At 51.5% G+C, this 17,911-nt stretch overlaps 1 protein-coding gene across 5 annotated transcripts in view; it reads left to right on the plus strand.

Moving 5' to 3' along the window:
* The window catches only part of UBR4 (ubiquitin protein ligase E3 component n-recognin 4), an 82,344-nt gene extending 66,508 nt beyond the window's left edge, over positions 1 to 15,836 (plus strand). For all 5 annotated transcript variants that reach the window (XM_041419772.1, XM_041419773.1, XM_041419774.1 and 2 more), the window contains 16 exons: positions 914 to 1,001; positions 1,388 to 1,515; positions 1,932 to 2,039; positions 2,383 to 2,502; positions 3,176 to 3,366; positions 3,661 to 3,834; positions 4,316 to 4,415; positions 5,250 to 5,468; positions 5,705 to 5,818; positions 6,400 to 6,542; positions 6,803 to 6,928; positions 7,866 to 8,060; positions 9,881 to 10,105; positions 13,707 to 13,797; positions 14,610 to 14,772; positions 15,429 to 15,836. In XM_041419772.1, the coding sequence (XP_041275706.1) occupies positions 914 to 1,001; positions 1,388 to 1,515; positions 1,932 to 2,039; positions 2,383 to 2,502; positions 3,176 to 3,366; positions 3,661 to 3,834; positions 4,316 to 4,415; positions 5,250 to 5,468; positions 5,705 to 5,818; positions 6,400 to 6,542; positions 6,803 to 6,928; positions 7,866 to 8,060; positions 9,881 to 10,105; positions 13,707 to 13,797; positions 14,610 to 14,772; positions 15,429 to 15,493 (2,250 nt within the window). In that variant the 3' untranslated portion in view covers positions 15,494 to 15,836. The remainder of the gene's footprint in view (positions 1 to 913; positions 1,002 to 1,387; positions 1,516 to 1,931; positions 2,040 to 2,382; positions 2,503 to 3,175; positions 3,367 to 3,660; positions 3,835 to 4,315; positions 4,416 to 5,249; positions 5,469 to 5,704; positions 5,819 to 6,399; positions 6,543 to 6,802; positions 6,929 to 7,865; positions 8,061 to 9,880; positions 10,106 to 13,706; positions 13,798 to 14,609; positions 14,773 to 15,428) is intronic.
* The last annotated feature ends 2,075 nt before the right edge of the window (positions 15,837 to 17,911 follow it).

Below are 17,911 nucleotides of genomic sequence, written 5' to 3' on the forward strand. Positions count from 1 at the left end.
GTTTCCCTTGTTTCTCAGTGGCTTTTTTTGTTCATCTGCCGTTTTACCAGGGCCCCTGTGGTGTTAATTGCTGGTCGCCAGCGTGGCCTTTGAGCAGATCTTCCCCCCGGGGCTTTCCCTGTGCTTATGTATTTGCTGTGACATTAAGCACTGCTTATTCCACATTAGGCTTAGCACGATCCCTGACAGGTTTTCTCTTGCAAGGTCTCCTGCTCCCAAATCTGGGATTTTTCTTTTCTGCTTTTTATTCAGACCTATGGATTAAAAATGGAAAGTTTCGTGATATGCTGTCAGTATTTCCAGCTGGAAATGCATCTGGAAAAGTGTCCCTTTCTCAGGGTAAAAGCACAGCTTTTTGGCTGTATTGGTGATGTACTGTCTTACTGAAAGCTCATTAAATTGCCTTTTACTCCTCTTCCATTTGCCATCACTGCAGATTTTATCTATTTGAAAGCTTTCATCCAATTAGCCTATCCTTTCCTGGGCTGTGCCTGTTCCCTGTATTTCCCAGGGAACCCTCAGAGGAGAGGTTACCATGGAAAGCAGGTGTTCCTCTGCAGATGAACCCCTTTTCCTTGGCTGCATCTTTCACTGGTGCTAAAGGAAACCTGGAGGAGATGGAAGGAGGAAGAGACTGTTCATCACCAGTCTGTCAATCAATTGGCAGTGCCAGGAAAAGCTGGGCAGACCAAGGGATGAGTTACTGATGTTTTTGCAGGTGGCTCTACTGTTGTTTTTAATTCATCTTAGGAAGGGGAGAATGAGGGAGTGAAAGATTTCTCTGTGCTACCATCATCAGGTGGAACAGCACGAGGGAGAGCTGGGGCTGGAGTGTCAGTACACACTGAAACCAGAACCAGGCTTGTGTACAAGTGCCCAGAGACAGAATGAGTAAAAAGCTCTGCTCTTGCAGGGGGAGCCCATGAGGATCATTTACCGCATGCGGGGGTTACTGGGAGATGCCACGGAGGAATTCATCGAGTCCCTCGACTCCACCACTGGTAATGCATTTGTCTGCTGAAAGCTGGGATTAGATTTGAAATCTGAGGTTTGCTGCAGAGCAATGACATTATTATCCTCACAGCAGTTGAGCTTAAAGTTGATTGACGTTGCTTTTGCTGCATTTACCTGCTTCACCTCGAGTGAAGGAGGATTTTAACAGCGCTTTAAAGCTGTGCTTCAGATGTGAGCACTTGCTAGGCATGGGGACCATTCTGCCCAGCCCTTCTTCATATCCCTGCTCTTAATTCTTTTTGAATTCAATACAACTGAAGTGATTGGAATTGCTGGGAAATGTGTGCTGCTCTGCTCTCCATTTCTGCTTCCACTGCACGAGCGTGTCCTGTTGTGGCTGCTCCTGTCTTCATCACCTGTGTCTGTCCTGCAGATGAGGAGGAGGATGAGGAAGAAGTGTATAAGATGGCAGGGGTGATGGCCCCATGTGGAGGCCTGGAGTGCATGCTCAACAGACTGACTGGCATCAAGGACTTCAAACAGGGCCGGCACCTCTTAACCGTGAGTCTCCCTTTGGCACCGGGCTCAGGAGTTGTGGGGTGGAAAATTCCACAGACATCCCTGAGGTTTGGACAATCTCCCTTGAGCTGGAACAGTTCTTACCCTCTCCTGTTCTTTTTGGGTAACAATTCCTTACAAAATGTGAAATGTCTAGAACCTGAGGAGTTGGTAAGACCAAATCCTGTCTTGTTGGAGGAATTGTTTTCTGCCTTGGCCATATCTGAAAATCAAAGCTGTGCTTATATGTATGTGTGTGTGTGTGTGTGTGTGTGTGTGTGTGTGAAAATCTGGGGTGTACTGTATCCCAGAAGTCTGGAAATCAGGTGTATTATTGTATTGAACTGTTACTTTAGTTTCAGCAAAATCCCCCCTCATTGTGAAGGTCCCACAGAGAATCCCTTTGCTGTATTTTGCAGGTGCTGTTAAAACTCTTCAGTTACTGTGTGAAGGTGAAAATAAACCGGCAGCAGCTGGTCAAGCCAGAGATGAACACTTTGAATGTCATGCTGGGGACTCTCAACTTGGTAAGGACAGCCTCGACTTCCAGAAGTGGTTTTTTCCATGGATTCCAATTAATTTAAGCTGCTTCTGACTGCCCTGCTGCCTTGTGACAGCTTGGGAGATGGGAAATATTGCTGTGCTGGTGCTGCAACTTATCCTTTGGACATTCCTTATCTTTTATGGGTGGGAGTGTGGGGGGCAGTTAAACCAGCTGGTGTTCAGTGCCCCTTCCCACCTCAAACCAGTGACTGCTGCTGTTCCAGAGTCCCTTCCCACCTCAAACCAGTGACTGCTGGTGTTCAGTGCCCCTTCCCACCTCAAACCAGTGACTGCTGGTGTTCCCCTGAGCACTCCCATGTCTTGCAGGCTCTGGTGGCTGAGCAGGAGAGCAAGGACAGCGGGGGAGCAGCAGTGGCAGAGCAGGTGCTCAGCATCATGGAGATCATTCTGGATGAATCCAACGCGGAGCCCCTGAGCGAGGACAAGGTAAATGGCTCCTTTCCCTGGGGTTCAAGGCTTGCACAGCCCTGCTCACAGGGATGCTGAGCTCCAGGAGCTGGAGGGGAGTGCTGATAGAGTCTGACCCTTGTTACACTTCTGGCAGGTCTTAGCAGGCCTTGGGGAGGGCTCGAGGAGGGCCCTGAACCAAAAGCACTGCGAGGCTGCATCAGGATGAGTCTTGCATGGCTGGGTGAGGGTTGTTAGGCACTGCTTGGATCCCTTCCTGCCTGTGTTGGGCCACGGGCCAGTGAGAGACAAGAAAAGACACAGCTTGGCCTTGTTCTTTGGAGTGTTTTTGTATGTGTTGAAAACATGATTGATTTTCCAGCTAATTGAGAATAAAACTGTATCTCATCTAGACTGAGAACAAGAAGAGCTTCTCACTCATCTTTTGAAGCTGTGGCTGAACAGGAATCTGGTGTGCTTTGGGTTGGAATTATTAGACTTCTGGCTGGAAAATGCTTTAACAGCACGTGGAATAAGCCAGGTGTCAGCTAGAGGGGTTGGTGCAGCCCTTCCACGAGACCTCTGGGAACGAGACTGAGCTGTATTTTTATCAGGGACTACCCCTTCACAACTGGAGTAGTCCGCCAGCTCCCAGAGTGAGAATTTTCTTGTAGATTTATTGAGTATAAACCCTGCTGCTCTCCCTTCACAGGGCAACCTCCTCCTCACGGGGGACAAGGACCAGCTGGTGATGCTGCTGGACCAGATCAACAGCACCTTTGTGCGCTCCAACCTGAGCGTGCTGCAGGGGCTGCTGCGCATCATCCCCTACCTGTCCTTCGGGGAGATGGAGAAGATGCAGATCCTGGTGGATCGCTTCAAGCCCTACTGTAACTTCGATAAGTACGTTGGCACAGTTCAGCTAAAAGCACCTGAAATGGGTTCTGCTGACATGTCTCTGCCTTCATTTCCTCATTGATGCTACTCCAGTCTAATGCCAGGCTTCAGCTTCATTTCCTCTTTCACTTCTGAGCCATTTTTGAAAGAAATGTGTGAGCTCTAGCTTGAGAAATAGGTCTTCAGAGGGTATTTTGAGGTGACAAGAGCCTGAGCAGCTTTTCTGAGTCTCTGAGCTGGGGCAGGTACGCCATTCAGTGAGAATTACAGGCAGAGTTACCATTTCTTCTCTTTGTTCAGGTATGATGAGGAGCACAGTGGAGATGATAAAGTTTTCCTGGATTGCTTCTGTAAAATAGCAGCAGGAATAAAGAACAACAGCAATGGCCACCAGCTGAAAGATCTCATCCTACAGAAGGGGATTACACAGAATGCCCTGGATTACATGAAAAAGCACATTCCAAGTGCAAAGAAGTAAGAGTCACTATTTAATGTGTGTGGTTAATGTGTGTGACTGTCCTGTACATCCTCCTCATCCCATCACCACAATCTCCCAAGAAATCCATGAACAAGTGCCCATTCAGGAGCATTCAGAGCTGTGATGCAGAGGGCTGGTGAGGCAGTGCACGTATAGGAACGAGCTAAAAACCCTGAAATCTTCCTATTTGATACCCATCCAAGCTGATTTCTTGGATATCTCAATCCTTGTGTTTCCTGCCTGTTCCCTCCTGTTGTACAGCAAGAGAGTTTTTGCTGTTGGTAGCCAACTCATGAACACAAATCCCCAGGCTCAGAGTTGGCACTGTGGCTGTGCACAGCATGGAAGTGGGAGTGTGACTGTCCCTTCATTAATGAGCTGAGGAGGGACACAGGGGAGGGAGTGTTCCCTGCAGCCTGGAGCCATGCTGCTGTCTGGGACACTCCCCTCAGCTGCTGCCTTTTGTCTTCCATGCAGTTTGGATGCAGACATATGGAAGAGGTTCTTATCTCGACCTGCACTTCCTTTTATCCTGCGCCTGCTCCGAGGCCTCGCGACGCAGCATCCTGCAACACAGGTGAGGCCAGGGCACGTGCCTGCACTGCCACTCTGCTCTGGGGCTGCAGCTGAGCAGTAATTCCTCTAAGAGTTGGTTCTACACGGACTTTTGTTGGGTTTTGTTTTCCCATCTTCACCATAGTTGGAACAGTTTTGCTCACAGCTTTTCTCTGCCGGAAGGTTTTGGTTCTAGTCTAAAGGGAATTCTCTTTGGGGGATAAAGCAGAGAGAAAATCCAGTTCTCCTGAGAGAACTTACCTCTTACCTCTTATAAGAATGTGGAATTCTTGTATTAATTATTAATTCTCTTGGGAATCTCAAAGTAGACATAGGTGTGGAAGCTGTTCAGGTATTCCCTGGGCAAGTTCTGCCTTTGCAGAGCATCCTCTGAGTTTTGTGTCACATGACAAGATTGGGAACATGACTTTGTGTCTTTGTCTTGATGCCTTGAGCTTCTGCTGGGCAGTTTCAGGCATCATCTGGAAAAGTCAGAGATTCTGATTTGAATATTGCCTCCTGCTGTGTGGTGTGACATTGACACACCAGTGTGAAGAGAAGGTAATTATTGATAAGCTCCTCAGGACGTGATTGTTGGTGTTTGAAGACATCAGTACAATGTCTCATCACAAAATAAATGTTTTATCCAACATCCCAATCTGAGCAGGTAATGATCAGTAGAGAGGCAAATTGCCCCAGACTTACACACAGCTTTTAGGGCCCAGGAGCATTAAAAAAGGAAGGAACAGTTGCTGCAGCTCAGTGCTTCTGCCCAGCTGTCCTCTGGGATTAGAGGGGACAGTCCCTGTCCCGAGTCCCCTTTTCCTGAGCAGTGCTGTGTTCCCACCCCCACCAGGTGCTAATAGGAACAGACTCCATCTCCAACTTGCACAAACTGGAGCAGGTGTCGAGTGACGAAGGCATTGGGACATTGGCAGAGAACCTCCTGGAGGCTCTGAGGGAGCACCCCGAGGTGAACAAGAAGATCGACGCCGCGCGGAAGGAGACGCGCGCTGAGAAGAAGAGGATGGCCATGGCCATGAGGCAGAAGGCCCTGGGCACCCTGGGCATGACGGTAATGGCTGGGTGCTCTGCTCATTCAGGGGCTTCCCTTCCTGCCTTGCTCAAGCTGCCTCGGCAGGAAGTCTGTGAAGGGATTTATTGATGGGTATTGCAGAGCTCCAGCCCCCCCGGTTTGCCTGGTGCTGCCAGAAGGGAACACAGCTGCTGGGAGATGGGATGGGCATTCCAGTGCCAGTGTGGTGTGGTTTGTCATTCTTTTTAACCTGCTTGAGCTTTTCTCTCTTCCAGACAAATGAGAAGGGCCAGGTGGTGACCAAGACTGCGCTGCTTAAACAGATGGAGGAGCTGATAGAGGAGCCAGGACTGACCTGCTGCATCTGCCGGGAGGGATACAAGTTCCAGGTAGTGGGAGCTAAAAAAGTTCCAGGTAGTGGGAGCTAGGAATTCCAGGTAGTGCGAGCTAAAAAAGTTCCACGTAGTGGGAGCTAGGAGTTCCAGGTAGTGGGAGCTAAAAAAGTTCCAGGTAGTGGGAGCTAGGAATTCCAGGCATAGTGGGAGCTAGGAGTTCCAGGTAGTGGGAGCTAAGAGTTCCAGGTAATGGTGATGGGAGATTGAAGTTCCAGGTGAAGGGAGACACATTTTCAGAGCCCTCTCAGCTCCCAAGGGAACTTGACAGTATCTGGTTGCACAAGTGCTGGCACTGGAAGATCAGGAACTCTCAGGGTTGGTTCTTGAGATCAGTAATTCCAGAGGTGGCTGGGAAGTAGAAGTGTGTTTTCAGTGAAAGCTGGAAAAACACAGGACCAGTTTAAGTTTGAGGTTGGGACTGGGAGAAGTTCAATTCAGTGTGGTGTGGAGAGAGCAGGAGATGTGCCCTGCTGCAGAGCTGAGTGCTTGCTCAGGCAGCTGTGGTGTGGAGAGAGCAGGAGATGTGCCCTGCTGCAGAGCTGAGTGCTTGCTCAGGCAGCTGTGTGTCCTTGCAGCCCACCAAGGTGCTGGGGATTTACACCTTCACCAAGCGCGTGGCGCTCGAGGAGTTTGAGAACAAGCCCCGCAAGCAGCAGGGCTACAGCACCGTGTCCCACTTCAACATCGTGCACTACGACTGCCACCTGGCAGCTGTCAGGTACGTGCTGCCCACAGCCCCACAGCCTGGGGCTGCAGGCCTTTCCAGGTGGTTTGGGAACCATGGAACTCGGGCTGGGTGGGCTGGGTTGTTGATCACTTTGCAGGGCTTCTCCGTCAGGGTCTGTTTTAACACTGCTCAGGCTTGGACTCTCCCAAGTCCAGCATTGAGAGAAGTTGTGGAATTGTCATTTTTGGGATGTTTCCTGAGACAAAAGCTTACATCCTCCTGATTTGCCTCTTGTCTCTTTCTCTGTGCAGACTCGCTCGGGGCCGCGAGGAGTGGGAGAGTGCAGCCCTGCAAAATGCCAACACCAAGTGCAATGGGCTCCTGCCAGTGTGGGGGCCCCACGTGCCAGAGTCTGCTTTTGCCACGTGCTTGGCACGGTGAGTACAGACAGGTTCTTGCCCAGCTGGTGGCATCTGGGTGAGTCAGATCCTTGCCTCACACTCCTCTGAAATCTTGGGATCAGAGGTGGTGCAGCTGAGTCTTTGTAAAATGGAGCCATTTAAGGTTCTACCATCAAGAGTGAATCTCCCAAAAAAGTAGAGGTGTCTGTTTGCTCCTTGGCTTCATGTAAATAATTTCAGAGCCTCCTTAGCCCCCAGTCACAACTGAAGATGCAATGTTGATTCATTTGTGGCCCAGTGAGCCCATACTGTACAAAAGAAACCTTCTGATGCCAGTGGATTCCCTGGTGTAGATTTCCAGACTTCTCTTGGATGGTACTGAGGTCCTTGAGCACCTGTCTGGAGCAGATGGAGATGCTGATGTCAGGATTCTGGTTTACCTTGTGCTGGGTTTGTAATATCACATTAGAAATTTTGAACCTGATAGGGGGTAGGTGTAGATCAGATGTTGGGAAGAAGGTCTTCCCTGTGAAGGGGTGTGCACTGGCACAAGATGCCCAGAGAAGTTATGGATGCCCCATCCCTGGAAGTGTCCAAGGCCAGGTTGGACAGGGCTTTGAATAACCTGGGATAGTGGAGGGTGTCCCTGCCCATGGCAGGGGTTGGACAATCTCCAATGTTCCTCCCAACCCAAACCATTCTAGGATTCTGTGGAATCAAGAGTGTTAATATCCTGGAATCATTTCAGCCAGGGAGCTGTATCCCAGGTCCTGGGCATGGGAAAACAGTATTGATGAGTGGACAGATATCTGCAGATGGAATTGGATTTGCCAGAGTGAGCTGAAAGGCTCCCTTTGGGGAGGTTAATCCAAGGTAGCAGGCTGCCTTTGTGAGTTTCTGTGCCATCCTTGCTGGGCTCCTGGGCTGTGCTGTGGCAGCAGCAGCTCTGTGAAAGCTCCCTGCTCTTTTGCAGCCACAACACGTACCTGCAGGAGTGCACGGGGCAGAGGGAGCCCACGTACCAGCTCAACGTGCACGACATCAAGCTGCTGTTCCTGCGCTTCGCCATGGAGCAGTCGTTCAGCATCGACACCGGGGGCGGCGGCCGCGAGAGCAACATCCACCTCATCCCCTACATCATCCACACCGTGCTCTATGTGCTCAACACGTCAGTGCCACCCCCCCTGCCCTCCCACAGCTCTGCCTCTGCTGTCTGCACGGGCCAGCAGAGATGGGAAATCGCACAAAGTTTTGGGAGGGTTGCACATCTAAGTAGGTTGTTAAGGATTTGCATTGTTGGGAGTGAAGCCTGGACATGCCGGATAACAGGGAACCTATTGAGTAAAAGCAATTGGGAATTAGCTTCTCTTTCCATTCTAGATGTAATTATTACCTCTGGGGTGAGCAACGGGGTTATTACATTAAAGAAACTCTGCCAGCTTAATTTTCTCCTGAGCAGGCAGAAGAGACACTGCGATGAAATAATTGTTAGTTGAAAACTTAACCCCGGTACAATTTTATTCAGTGTTCGAATAACACAGGTTTGTTTCCAGATTTGACATACTGGAGGAGGGTTCAGGTCCACCAGATTTTCCTGATATTTTAAATTTTTTTGGGGGGGTCACCATTATTGTTTTTTGCCAGTAAACAGCAGTGCTTTGGCACTGCACTGAGGCTACGTGGCCACATCCATAGGCACCCAAATACTTTGGAATACATGAGCTGGTTCTGATCCTGCAAAAATGGGCTGCCCATGTATACCCTCTGTTTGAGGAGTTAGGTATTAGTGAGTAATACTAATTAGATGAGGGTATAAATATTAAAATACACACCAAGGTCACTCCAAATGCAGTGCAGTGAAGTCCCTCTCACTTTCCTGCCTGGAACTAATCAAGGTTTTGGCTGTAATACAATTTATCTTTTGTTTTTAATATCTCTCTCCAGATCCCTGTGCTATTGTTTTCCCAGTCCTTTGGGAGACAAATAAATGGAAGTATTTGTTTCATCTTGTTAGGCTGCTGTTGGCACCACAGAGCCCAGAACCCACTGGGCAGACATGGAAAAAGGCCTTCTGTACATCCCAGACAGAATTTTTAATATTAAATGGAGAAAATAAAGAGCTACTACTTGGCTCCCAGCTGCATCTTTCAGCAGATGAAAAGGTCACACAACCCTGACAGCTTCATCTGCTGGAATGGTGCTTGGTGCCTGATAGGGAGAGTTTATCTCACTTCAGAATCACAGGTCTGACCTGGCTGGCAGCCTCTGCCTGGTGCAGCAGAGCCACAGATGTGGCAAAGTGTGATGCAACTTCCCAAAGTCTCCTGTGACACACGCTTTCCACTGTCAGTTCTGGGGTGTCAGGACTCGTGGGACACTGGAGCTCTGAGGGAAAGGAGGAAAACGATAAAATATTTATATAAGCTGGCAGTAAAGTGCAGTGTCTTTTGGTTTTGAGTTTGGCCTGTAATTTCCCAGGGTTTGCTTTTGCAATAGAGGAATTTTATAAATGGATCCAGGTGTGGCTGCAGGAGCTGCAGTGGCTGTGTGGTGTCCCATGGGACATTTGCACCACTCCAGTGCCTGGCCTGGCTCCATCTTTTTCTCAAAAAAAGGGAAAAATACCTTTGCAGTGGTGTCACCTTCCACTGGGGCAATGGCAGCTGTTTGGCAAACCTCTAGTGCCACCCACAACTCCGAGGAAAATGTGTTTGCTTCACTGGGGGCAGGTCCTCAACCAGGGGAAGAATTTGGGAAAAGCTGGTGGTGCCCACTGGGAGCAAATCCTTAACCAGGGGTGAATTTGGGAAAAGCTGGTGCTGCCCACTGGGAGCAAATCATCAGCCAGGGGGTGAATTAGGGGCAAAGCTGGCGGTGCCCAGCTGGCTGCCTGTGCAGGGTGCAGGGGCAGCACCCCAGGGCTCCTGGGGGGCAGAGGCTGAGCCCTCTGGAGCTGGAGCAGCCTCTGAGGCTTTCCCTGTGTTGCAGAACCCGGGCGACCTCGCGGGAGGAGAAGAACCTGCAGAGCTTCCTGGAGCAGCCCCGCGAGAAGTGGGTGGAGAGCGCCTTCGAGGTGGACGGGCCCCACTACTACACCGTGCTGGCCCTGCACATCTGTCCCCCGGAGAGGTGGCGGGCCATCCGCGGGGACATCCTGCGGCGCCTCCTCGTCACCTCCCACGCCCGCGTGGTGTCCCCGGGAGGGGCCAGCAGGTCAGTCCCTCCCCTGGCTGGGCACGCAGGGACACAGCCCCACGGGGCACGGGCACAGAGCTCGTGTCACTGTCACAGGGCCGCTCGTGTCATACCTGCTTGTGTCACCATCACAGGGCCACTCGTGTCACCGTCACAGAGCCACTCGCAGCTGATGGAGAGCATGTGCAGTTTACACCAGGTGTTAACTCCTCTGAGTAACCTTTGCTCTCAGGGTTGTGGAGCTGCAGAATCCCAGCCTGGCTTGGGTTGAGTTGCGTTGGGAGGGACCTGAAACCCCCCCAGTGCCACCCCCTGCCATGGAAGGGACACCCCCAGAGCCCAGGGACACCTCCTAGAGCCCAGGGACAGCCACCACAGCTCAGAGACACCCCCAGAGCCCAGGGACAGCCACTACAACCCAGGGACACCCCCACAGCCCAGGGACAGCCACCACAACCCAGGGACACCCCCAGAGCCCAGGTTGCTGCAAGCCCCATCCAGCCTGGCCCTGAGTGGCTGCAGCTGCCCCCAGGGCTGGTCTGAGCAGCATTTCTTTCTGGATGTTCCCTGCAGTGGATCAATGAGCTGACCCATGGAAATGATGCTTTTCCTTCCTCCTCCCACTCAGCACTCAGCCACGAGCTGGCTCTGAGCTGTGCCTCATCCCTGTTTGCCTCCCTAAAGAAGCTCGTTCTGGGCCATTTTGATGAGTGCTCCAGCCTCCCTCAAATAGAAAAATAGAAATAGAAGTCAAATGCCATTGCTTTTTAAAAAGAAAAAAATCAATAGCAGCTGTCAGGCACTTGAAGCACAAGAATAAATGGCTGTGCCTGCCTGACAAAGGCACAATATTTCCAGAGAGGGAAAGGGAATTCCAGTTTCTGAAAGGATGATTTGAAATAGCTGTCATAATTAGGAATCAATTCATTATTATTCTAAGTCGCCTTAAAGGGCATTTTTATACTGATGACATTAATTAGGTGTTTGATAAAGTCATTACATTGTAGTTGCACAAACCCAGCATGAACCAGTGCTCTTGGAAAAGGCAGAGAGCCCTGAAAGGGCTCCTCCATTGATCTCTGTGCTGCTTTCAGGCTCCCCTGGCTCCTGATTCCTCTTTCCTGCAGCCTGTCTGGATCCTGGGGGGCCTGACAGAGCCAGGGCAGGTCCTGGAGGCTCAGGGGGTGCAGCTCTTCCCCTGGGCTGGCAGAGCTAAGCCCAGGGTGGGTTTGCTGCTTTTTAAACCCTCCCTAGATGATCTGTTCCTTCCCCAAGCACAGGTGCTGTAATAAAAGCATATTGGAACAGGCAGAGCCAGGATCTTCCAGCTAAAGCATCCAATCTCTGGAATTTCAGGGGAACACACTCAGAAATAGTGCTCAGGAATTATGTCAAGGTTTATTCAAGGGCTTTCTTTAATCTCTGCAGACTAAGAGAGCACAAAGCCTCCCTCTGATAAAGCCTCTCAGAAATAGCAATATGGCAGTTCTGATTTCCAAGCTCTGTGCTTATGTATTCTTGTGGAAAATCAGGAAGAGGGTGATGGATGGTGAAAGGCTCTGCAGATAAGTGCCAATATCTTGAATTTGTAGGCTGAAGGCAGAGAGGAAGCCACTGGCTGTGACACCAGGGTAATGTCTGCATGCAAAGCATTAAAATTAGCATTCCACGTTCAGGGTGTTGTCTGGGAGCAGCTCCATTCCCAGAACACTGAGGGGAAGGCTGGGGACACCCAAGGGCTCACTGCTACCTGTGCATCTCAGCAAGGGACAGGAGCCAGTGCAGGGACCCCAGTGCATCTCAGCAAGGGACAGGAGCCACTGCAGGGACCCCAGTGCATCTCACAAAGGGACAGGAGCCACTGCAGGGACCCCAGTGCTTCTCCAAAAAGCTGAGGATCTGCTCATGATCTGAAACCTCCTGTAAATCCTGGGAAGGGGCAGGAGTGCTCTGCATTCCCTCATTCCAAGGCAGCAAATCCCACACATTCCCTGTCCTGTGGCCCATCCAGCTCCTCAGCTGGGCCAGTCAGGGTCACACAGATTTGGGGAGAATCGAGCCAAAAAGGGCTTCTGGCTCTGCCAGGAGTGGTGGTACCACAGGTACCAGGGGGAGATGCTCAGCACCTCCCTTCTTTTGGAATCATTTCCTTTTTAAACCCAAAGATTAAATTCCCAGAAAGTAACCCAGTTCTGGGTTTTTTTAAATTTACAGATCCCAAAGAACTGAATCAAATGCTCATTGTTACTGAACAACAAATTCTGGCTAAAAAAATCCTGTAGATGTTTTTCAGCATAGCTTTAATCTGGAATTTGGGAGGAAAAGACCATTTTGATTGTTTTCCCTTTGCTCTCCACTGTGACCTTTCTAAAACACTGCAGAGGGAAGCAAGGCTTCCCCAGTGTCTGTGGCTTAGTGCTGGCAGTGCCTGTCCAGCTGCAGGAGTGAGACCCATGGAACAGCTGCTCCAGAAGGTAACTACCAGCCCTAACCCACCAGGGCCTTTTAGTTTTCAATTAAAGGAGCAGACTGCAATTAGATCAAACCCATTCACATGAAAGGAAAAGTCTGTCTTGCAGTATTTGGGAGGCCAGAATTAGCCTCGCTCTGAGTTGCTCTTCATCCCGTGGAAATTTAGTCACCTTTACTAATTGGTTTTCCTTTAAATAATTAAGCTGAGCTGCCCGAGCAGACTGCCACCTACTAAGATGTCTGTTTTAAGGGCACAGACACACAAATGGAGCCTTTTAATAAGAGCAGCAAAATGTTCATTTTTGCCCCAGAAAACCCCAGTCTGGGGCAGGTTGCAGCTAGGAGCCCCTCTTGTGTTGCTGACTCACAGCAGCAGCTGAGCTGGTCCTGGGTGCATAAAAAATGGATTTTTGTTTTTCCAAAGCTCTGGAGTGTTGAGCAGGAAGCAGCACATGATGGGGCAGATGTACCTGAGGAGCACAGGCACAAAAATTCCAAACCCATGAGAGCTGCTGGCAGGAGGTTCCTCCTTGCCAGAACCTGTTTGTGATTAATCCTGCAGACTTTGGGAGCTGCTGTCCCAGCACAGCTCTGCACCTTTTAGGGCATTCCTATTGCTCCAAACCCAGGTGCTGGATTTCCAGAAGTCCTTTTCTGGTAGGAGAATAACCAAGGATATATTAAATGGAAATTCCTCCATTTCTTCAAGGACAAGAGATTTCCCCCAGAGTCTTGCAGGAATGCTTTCATGAGTTAGAAGCACAAAGCTGTTCTGTCATTGATACCCCCTGGATTTGGTCATTCCTCCAGCAATCTGCTGTTCTCCAGCACTGAACACACAAACAAGGGCTGTACATTGTTTTTTCCCACTCTGCTGTTGATTTCCTGTGTAGTCTTAGCCCTCCAGTTCCCTTCCTGTGGAAGAAGGTTTTACTGGCAGGCCTGCCCTGGTCGCTCAGCACAGCTGGAGCAGAGGGGCTGCCAGAGAATCTCAGGTGCCAACGTTTCCTGGCCAGGGAGAGCCAGCAAGGCTCACTCAGAGCCATCCCTGCGTGTCACTGTGGGCTCTGGCTGCTGCAGCTGCCATGCTGTCCATCAGGTGGGTTACAGGATGAAGTGTTAACTGCAGCTGCTTTCCCTCCCCCAGACTGGCAGACAAGGCAGTGAAGGAATACGCCACGTACCGCTCGGGGCTGCTCTTCTGGGCACTCGTGGATCTCATCTACAACATGTTCAAGGTAAGGAGAGCACTGCAGGTCCTCTGCAGCACCTCCAGCTCAGCTCCACTTCAGCTTTCTGATCTGAGACATTCCGTGAGTTTGAAATGGAAATCAAATTTTGAAACCCCTTTCTCCAAGGTCCTTGGAAATGAAACTTCACAGAATCCCAGGATGGTTTCAGTGGGAAGGGACATTAAAGCTCATCCCATTCCACCACTGCCATGGCAGGGACACCTTCCACTGTCCCAGGCTGCTCCAAGCCCTGTCCAGCCTGGCCTTGGGCACTGCCAGGGATCCAGGGGCAGTCACAGCTGCTCTGGGCACCTGTGCCAGGGCCTGCCCACCTCACAGGGAAGGATTTCTTCCTTCTTTTTTCTTCTACACCTTGTAAAAGCAGAAAGGCCACAAGAAGCTGCCTGTGCTCATTGCACCCCTTGCAGTTCAGTAGCTGAAGAATTGAGAGATTTCTCCAGTTGGCAGCACTCCTGTATTGTGTGTTTGCTTACTTTTCCTGTTCATTGTTCATGGAAGGAAGGACATTCCAGGCCGTGCCAGGGAAATGGTTGGGGGAGGAAGGAGCCAGGGGCAGAAAGAAACCTGCAGCTTCCACAGAGGGTTCAGTGCTCAGGGTGAGAAAATGCCTGGGCCCTTGTTTCATTCTGCAAAAAAAGATCATGAAGCTGCAGTCGGGGAATTTCTTTCTCTGTTGGTTGTTTGCAAGAGGCACGGATGGAAATCGAGCAATGGGAGAAGTCACCAGGGTTTGCAGTAACTTTTTTATTATTAAATCGTGATTTTTGGCCTGATTTGGTGTGTTTGTCCCCTGTCAGAAGGTGCCTACCAGTAACACAGAGGGAGGCTGGTCCTTCTCTCTGGCTGAGTTCATCCGACACAACGACATGCCAATCCACGAGGCTGCAGACAAGGCCCTGAAAACCTTCCAGGAGGAATTCATGCCAGTGGAAACGTTTTCTGAGTTTTTGGATGTGGCTGGTGAGTGTTTGCTTGCCCTTTTATAGGCTGCCTTGTGCAGCTGGTGGCTGGAGCCAGCAGCATTCCTGACACTGCTGCAGCTCGTGGGGAGGGGACAGGGAGAGGAGGGATCAGCACTGCCCAGGCACGGCCTGGGCTGTCCCCAAACTGCTGGGACACACACCTGAGCAGCCCCAGCAGGAAAACCTCCCCCCTGCCCTGTTAAACTTCTGTAGCACAGCTGGAAGCTGGGCTGGGGGGTCTGTGGTTGAAGGCTGTGAGCAGATGTGAGCAGGCAGCAGTTGGGTGCAGCCAGAGTCGCCCCCCAAGGATTTTGGTACCTCCAGGAGTCAGGAGATGCTGAAAACCTGCAGGGAAGCTGGAACTGCTCTTTCCTCTCTCAAAATCTGTGCCCCAGGCCTGTCTCTCACTGCCCAACACAGGGAGCAGAGCTGGGTCCCTGGAGCTGCCCAAGAGCAGCAAATATGGATTTGGTGTTTGATTAAATTCACATTTCAGTCCCTCCTGCACATGCACCCAGCAGGGTTTACCCTGCTCGTGTCCAGCCCTAAAATAATCCTGCAGCTGTCAGTAGCTCACACATGGCCCAGCACAAATCCCTCCTGGGCAGGACAAACAGGGGCTGATTCTTCTCTCTTGCCTTCTTCTGTTCCAAGGACTCTTGTCAGAAATCAATGATCCCGACAGCTTCCTCAAGGATCTCCTGAACTCCATCCCCTGAGCCGCCAGCACGGAGAAGCTTTGGGCAGAGCCTCCACTGCTTGCCTTCCACCCCTCTGTGTCCCTCCTCGTGCAGTCTGTCCCTTTCCCAAGGAGTGCTGCAGTTTTTTGTTGGAATATTTTTGTTTTGTTTTCCTTTTTTTTTTTTTATTTTCTACAATTTTTCTTCATGGAGTGATTTGGAATTCAGATTTGTTTTATCTTGTGTTTCAGCGCTTCTATCTGTAAAGCCTTGTGCATTCAAGCTGTTTGAAAGAACTTGTACAGAGAGGAATCCAAACCAGTAAATCTTAATGCTTTAGTGTGCACCTCTTTGAAGTTAAATAAACCGAACAAATGGGTAAGCTGGGCTTGACTAGTGCTTGAACCAGGCAGGAGCCTGAATGCCACGGTGTTCCTCACATTTCCCTCAGAGCTGCTGCTCTGTCCAGCCCTGGGCCTGCTCAAGGAGCCCCAGGGAGCAGGAGGCTCCCAGAGGGAGCAGCTGGGCACTGCCTGCTGCACTGGCAGGGTCTGTGTGGGGTTGGAGCCTCGGGGCTCTGCAAGGACAACACCCTTCCCTTCCCTTCCCTTCCCTTCCCTTCCCTTCGTGCAGCAGCAGCTCTGTGTCCCCTCCATGGAGTGTCCAGGGCCTGCCCTGGCTCCCTCCCAGGCTGGATCCAAAGCTGGCCCCTCTCTGGAGCTGCTCCCATCCCTGTCCCCTCTCTGGGAACCCTTCAGCTCCAGCCAGGGCAGCCCCAGGGCCCTGCTCTGCCCCCCTGCATGCCCTGCTCTGAGCCCAGCCCTGCTCCCAGCTGTGCATGCTGCTGCCTCACCTGGCACAGTTCTGCTGACACCTGGTGAGGCTGGAATCTAATAAAGCTTTCCCTGGCTTCCTCATCTCTGTTTGAACTTGACTTTCCTAGCACAGTCCCAGCCCAGAAATAACAATAACAATAATAATAATAATTTCAGAGGCTGAATAACTCACCAGCCCCTTTGGTGCCTGCTGTTAGTGCTGGGATTGGCAATTAGCAGAGGGGTGAAGCTGCAGTGTTTTTGTTCTCACCTCGGTGGGGCTGATGTCACTGCTGGCAGCTGCAGCCGCTGCTCAGGAGGGAGCTGGGCAGGAATGCCCCGGGGAGCTTTGCCTGGTGTCCCACCAGGGCTGTGGCTGTGCTGGTGCCTCTGCCTGGCCCTGTGAAGTGCAGGAGGGGCTGCTGTGGAGCTGGCTCTTTGGAGCAGCAATCCTGCACCTCTGCTGCCCTGGAAGCACATCAGAGAGCAAGCACAGCTCTGTGGGAGCCTGCAGAGTCAGGGCCAGCAGAACCCTCTCCAAACTGCAGCTGGGCTGCTCAGGGTGGCTGCAGAGTCACTCAGGGCAGCCTGGGCAGAGCCAAACCCCTCCCAGAGCTGCCCCCGTGCTGGGAGCAGCAGGAGCAGCTCCCCAGGAGCCTGGGCTGGGTGCCTGTGCTGCCAGAGGCTCTGAGCACAGTCAGGACTGAGCCCCCCCCGTGTTCTGCCTTTGCCATTTGTGGAGTGGGGAAGCTGTGGGAGCTGGCAGGAGCACCAGGCTGCCTTCCTGCCCTGCCCAGGGTCTTTCCTGGCCAAAGCAGGTCAGGTTCCCTGCAGCCACAGCCTCGGGCTGCCCCCAGCCCCTGCCCAGCTCTGCCAGCCTGCCCAGGGGAGCTTGGTTCCCCTGCAGGACCTCCTGCAGCTCTCCCAGCCAGGGAGCCCCAGCACAGCTCGGGGGAAGTCCTGGTGTGCTCCCCTTGTGCTGGCACAGATCTGTAAAAGCAGATTCAGGAGCTGCAGGAGCTCCCACAGGCAAACCCTGGGTTCCCACCCTCAGCTGGGTCAGCACATCCTCAGAGCTGCCAGGAGCTCAAGGTGCTCACTGCCCAGCGTCAGTGACATTGAGGAGCTGCCATCTTAGAGGGAGGTTTGAAACTGTTCTTGCAAGAAGCTCCCCAGAGCTGTCCTGGGTGCTTTGCAGAGGCCCAGAGATGTATTTTGGAAAACAAAGGTGGTGCAAGCAGTGGCTCCCTCCCCAGGGCTGTGATTTGGGGACAAGCCAGAGCTGAAAAGAAGGTGGGAACATCCTGACAGTGCTTGGGAGCAGTTCGGCCTGGGAGGGACTGAAGGTGACAATAACGACCCCAGCGGAGGTGGGGAGGGACAAGAACAAAAGGGAAGTGTTTGGGAAAGTTTCAGCTGCTCCAGGCCACACAGAGAGACTCCAACGTTCTCAGTGCTGCACAGAGGCAAAGAGCTCCAGGCTCCAAAATCCCCTGGACTGGGGCTGGGAGCCCAGCAAAGACTTGAGGGAGTTTGTTACTTAAATTAGGAATGAGAAGAAGACTGAGGGAAGATGCCTCAAAATGGATGAAATTACTCAAAGTGATGAGCTGAACCATGAGCTGAACAACAGAGAGTCAAC

This window comes from Onychostruthus taczanowskii, unplaced genomic scaffold (genome assembly GCF_017590055.1).
Source record: "Onychostruthus taczanowskii isolate IOZ18803 unplaced genomic scaffold, ASM1759005v1 scaffold61, whole genome shotgun sequence".
NCBI lineage: Eukaryota > Metazoa > Chordata > Aves > Passeriformes > Passeridae > Onychostruthus > Onychostruthus taczanowskii.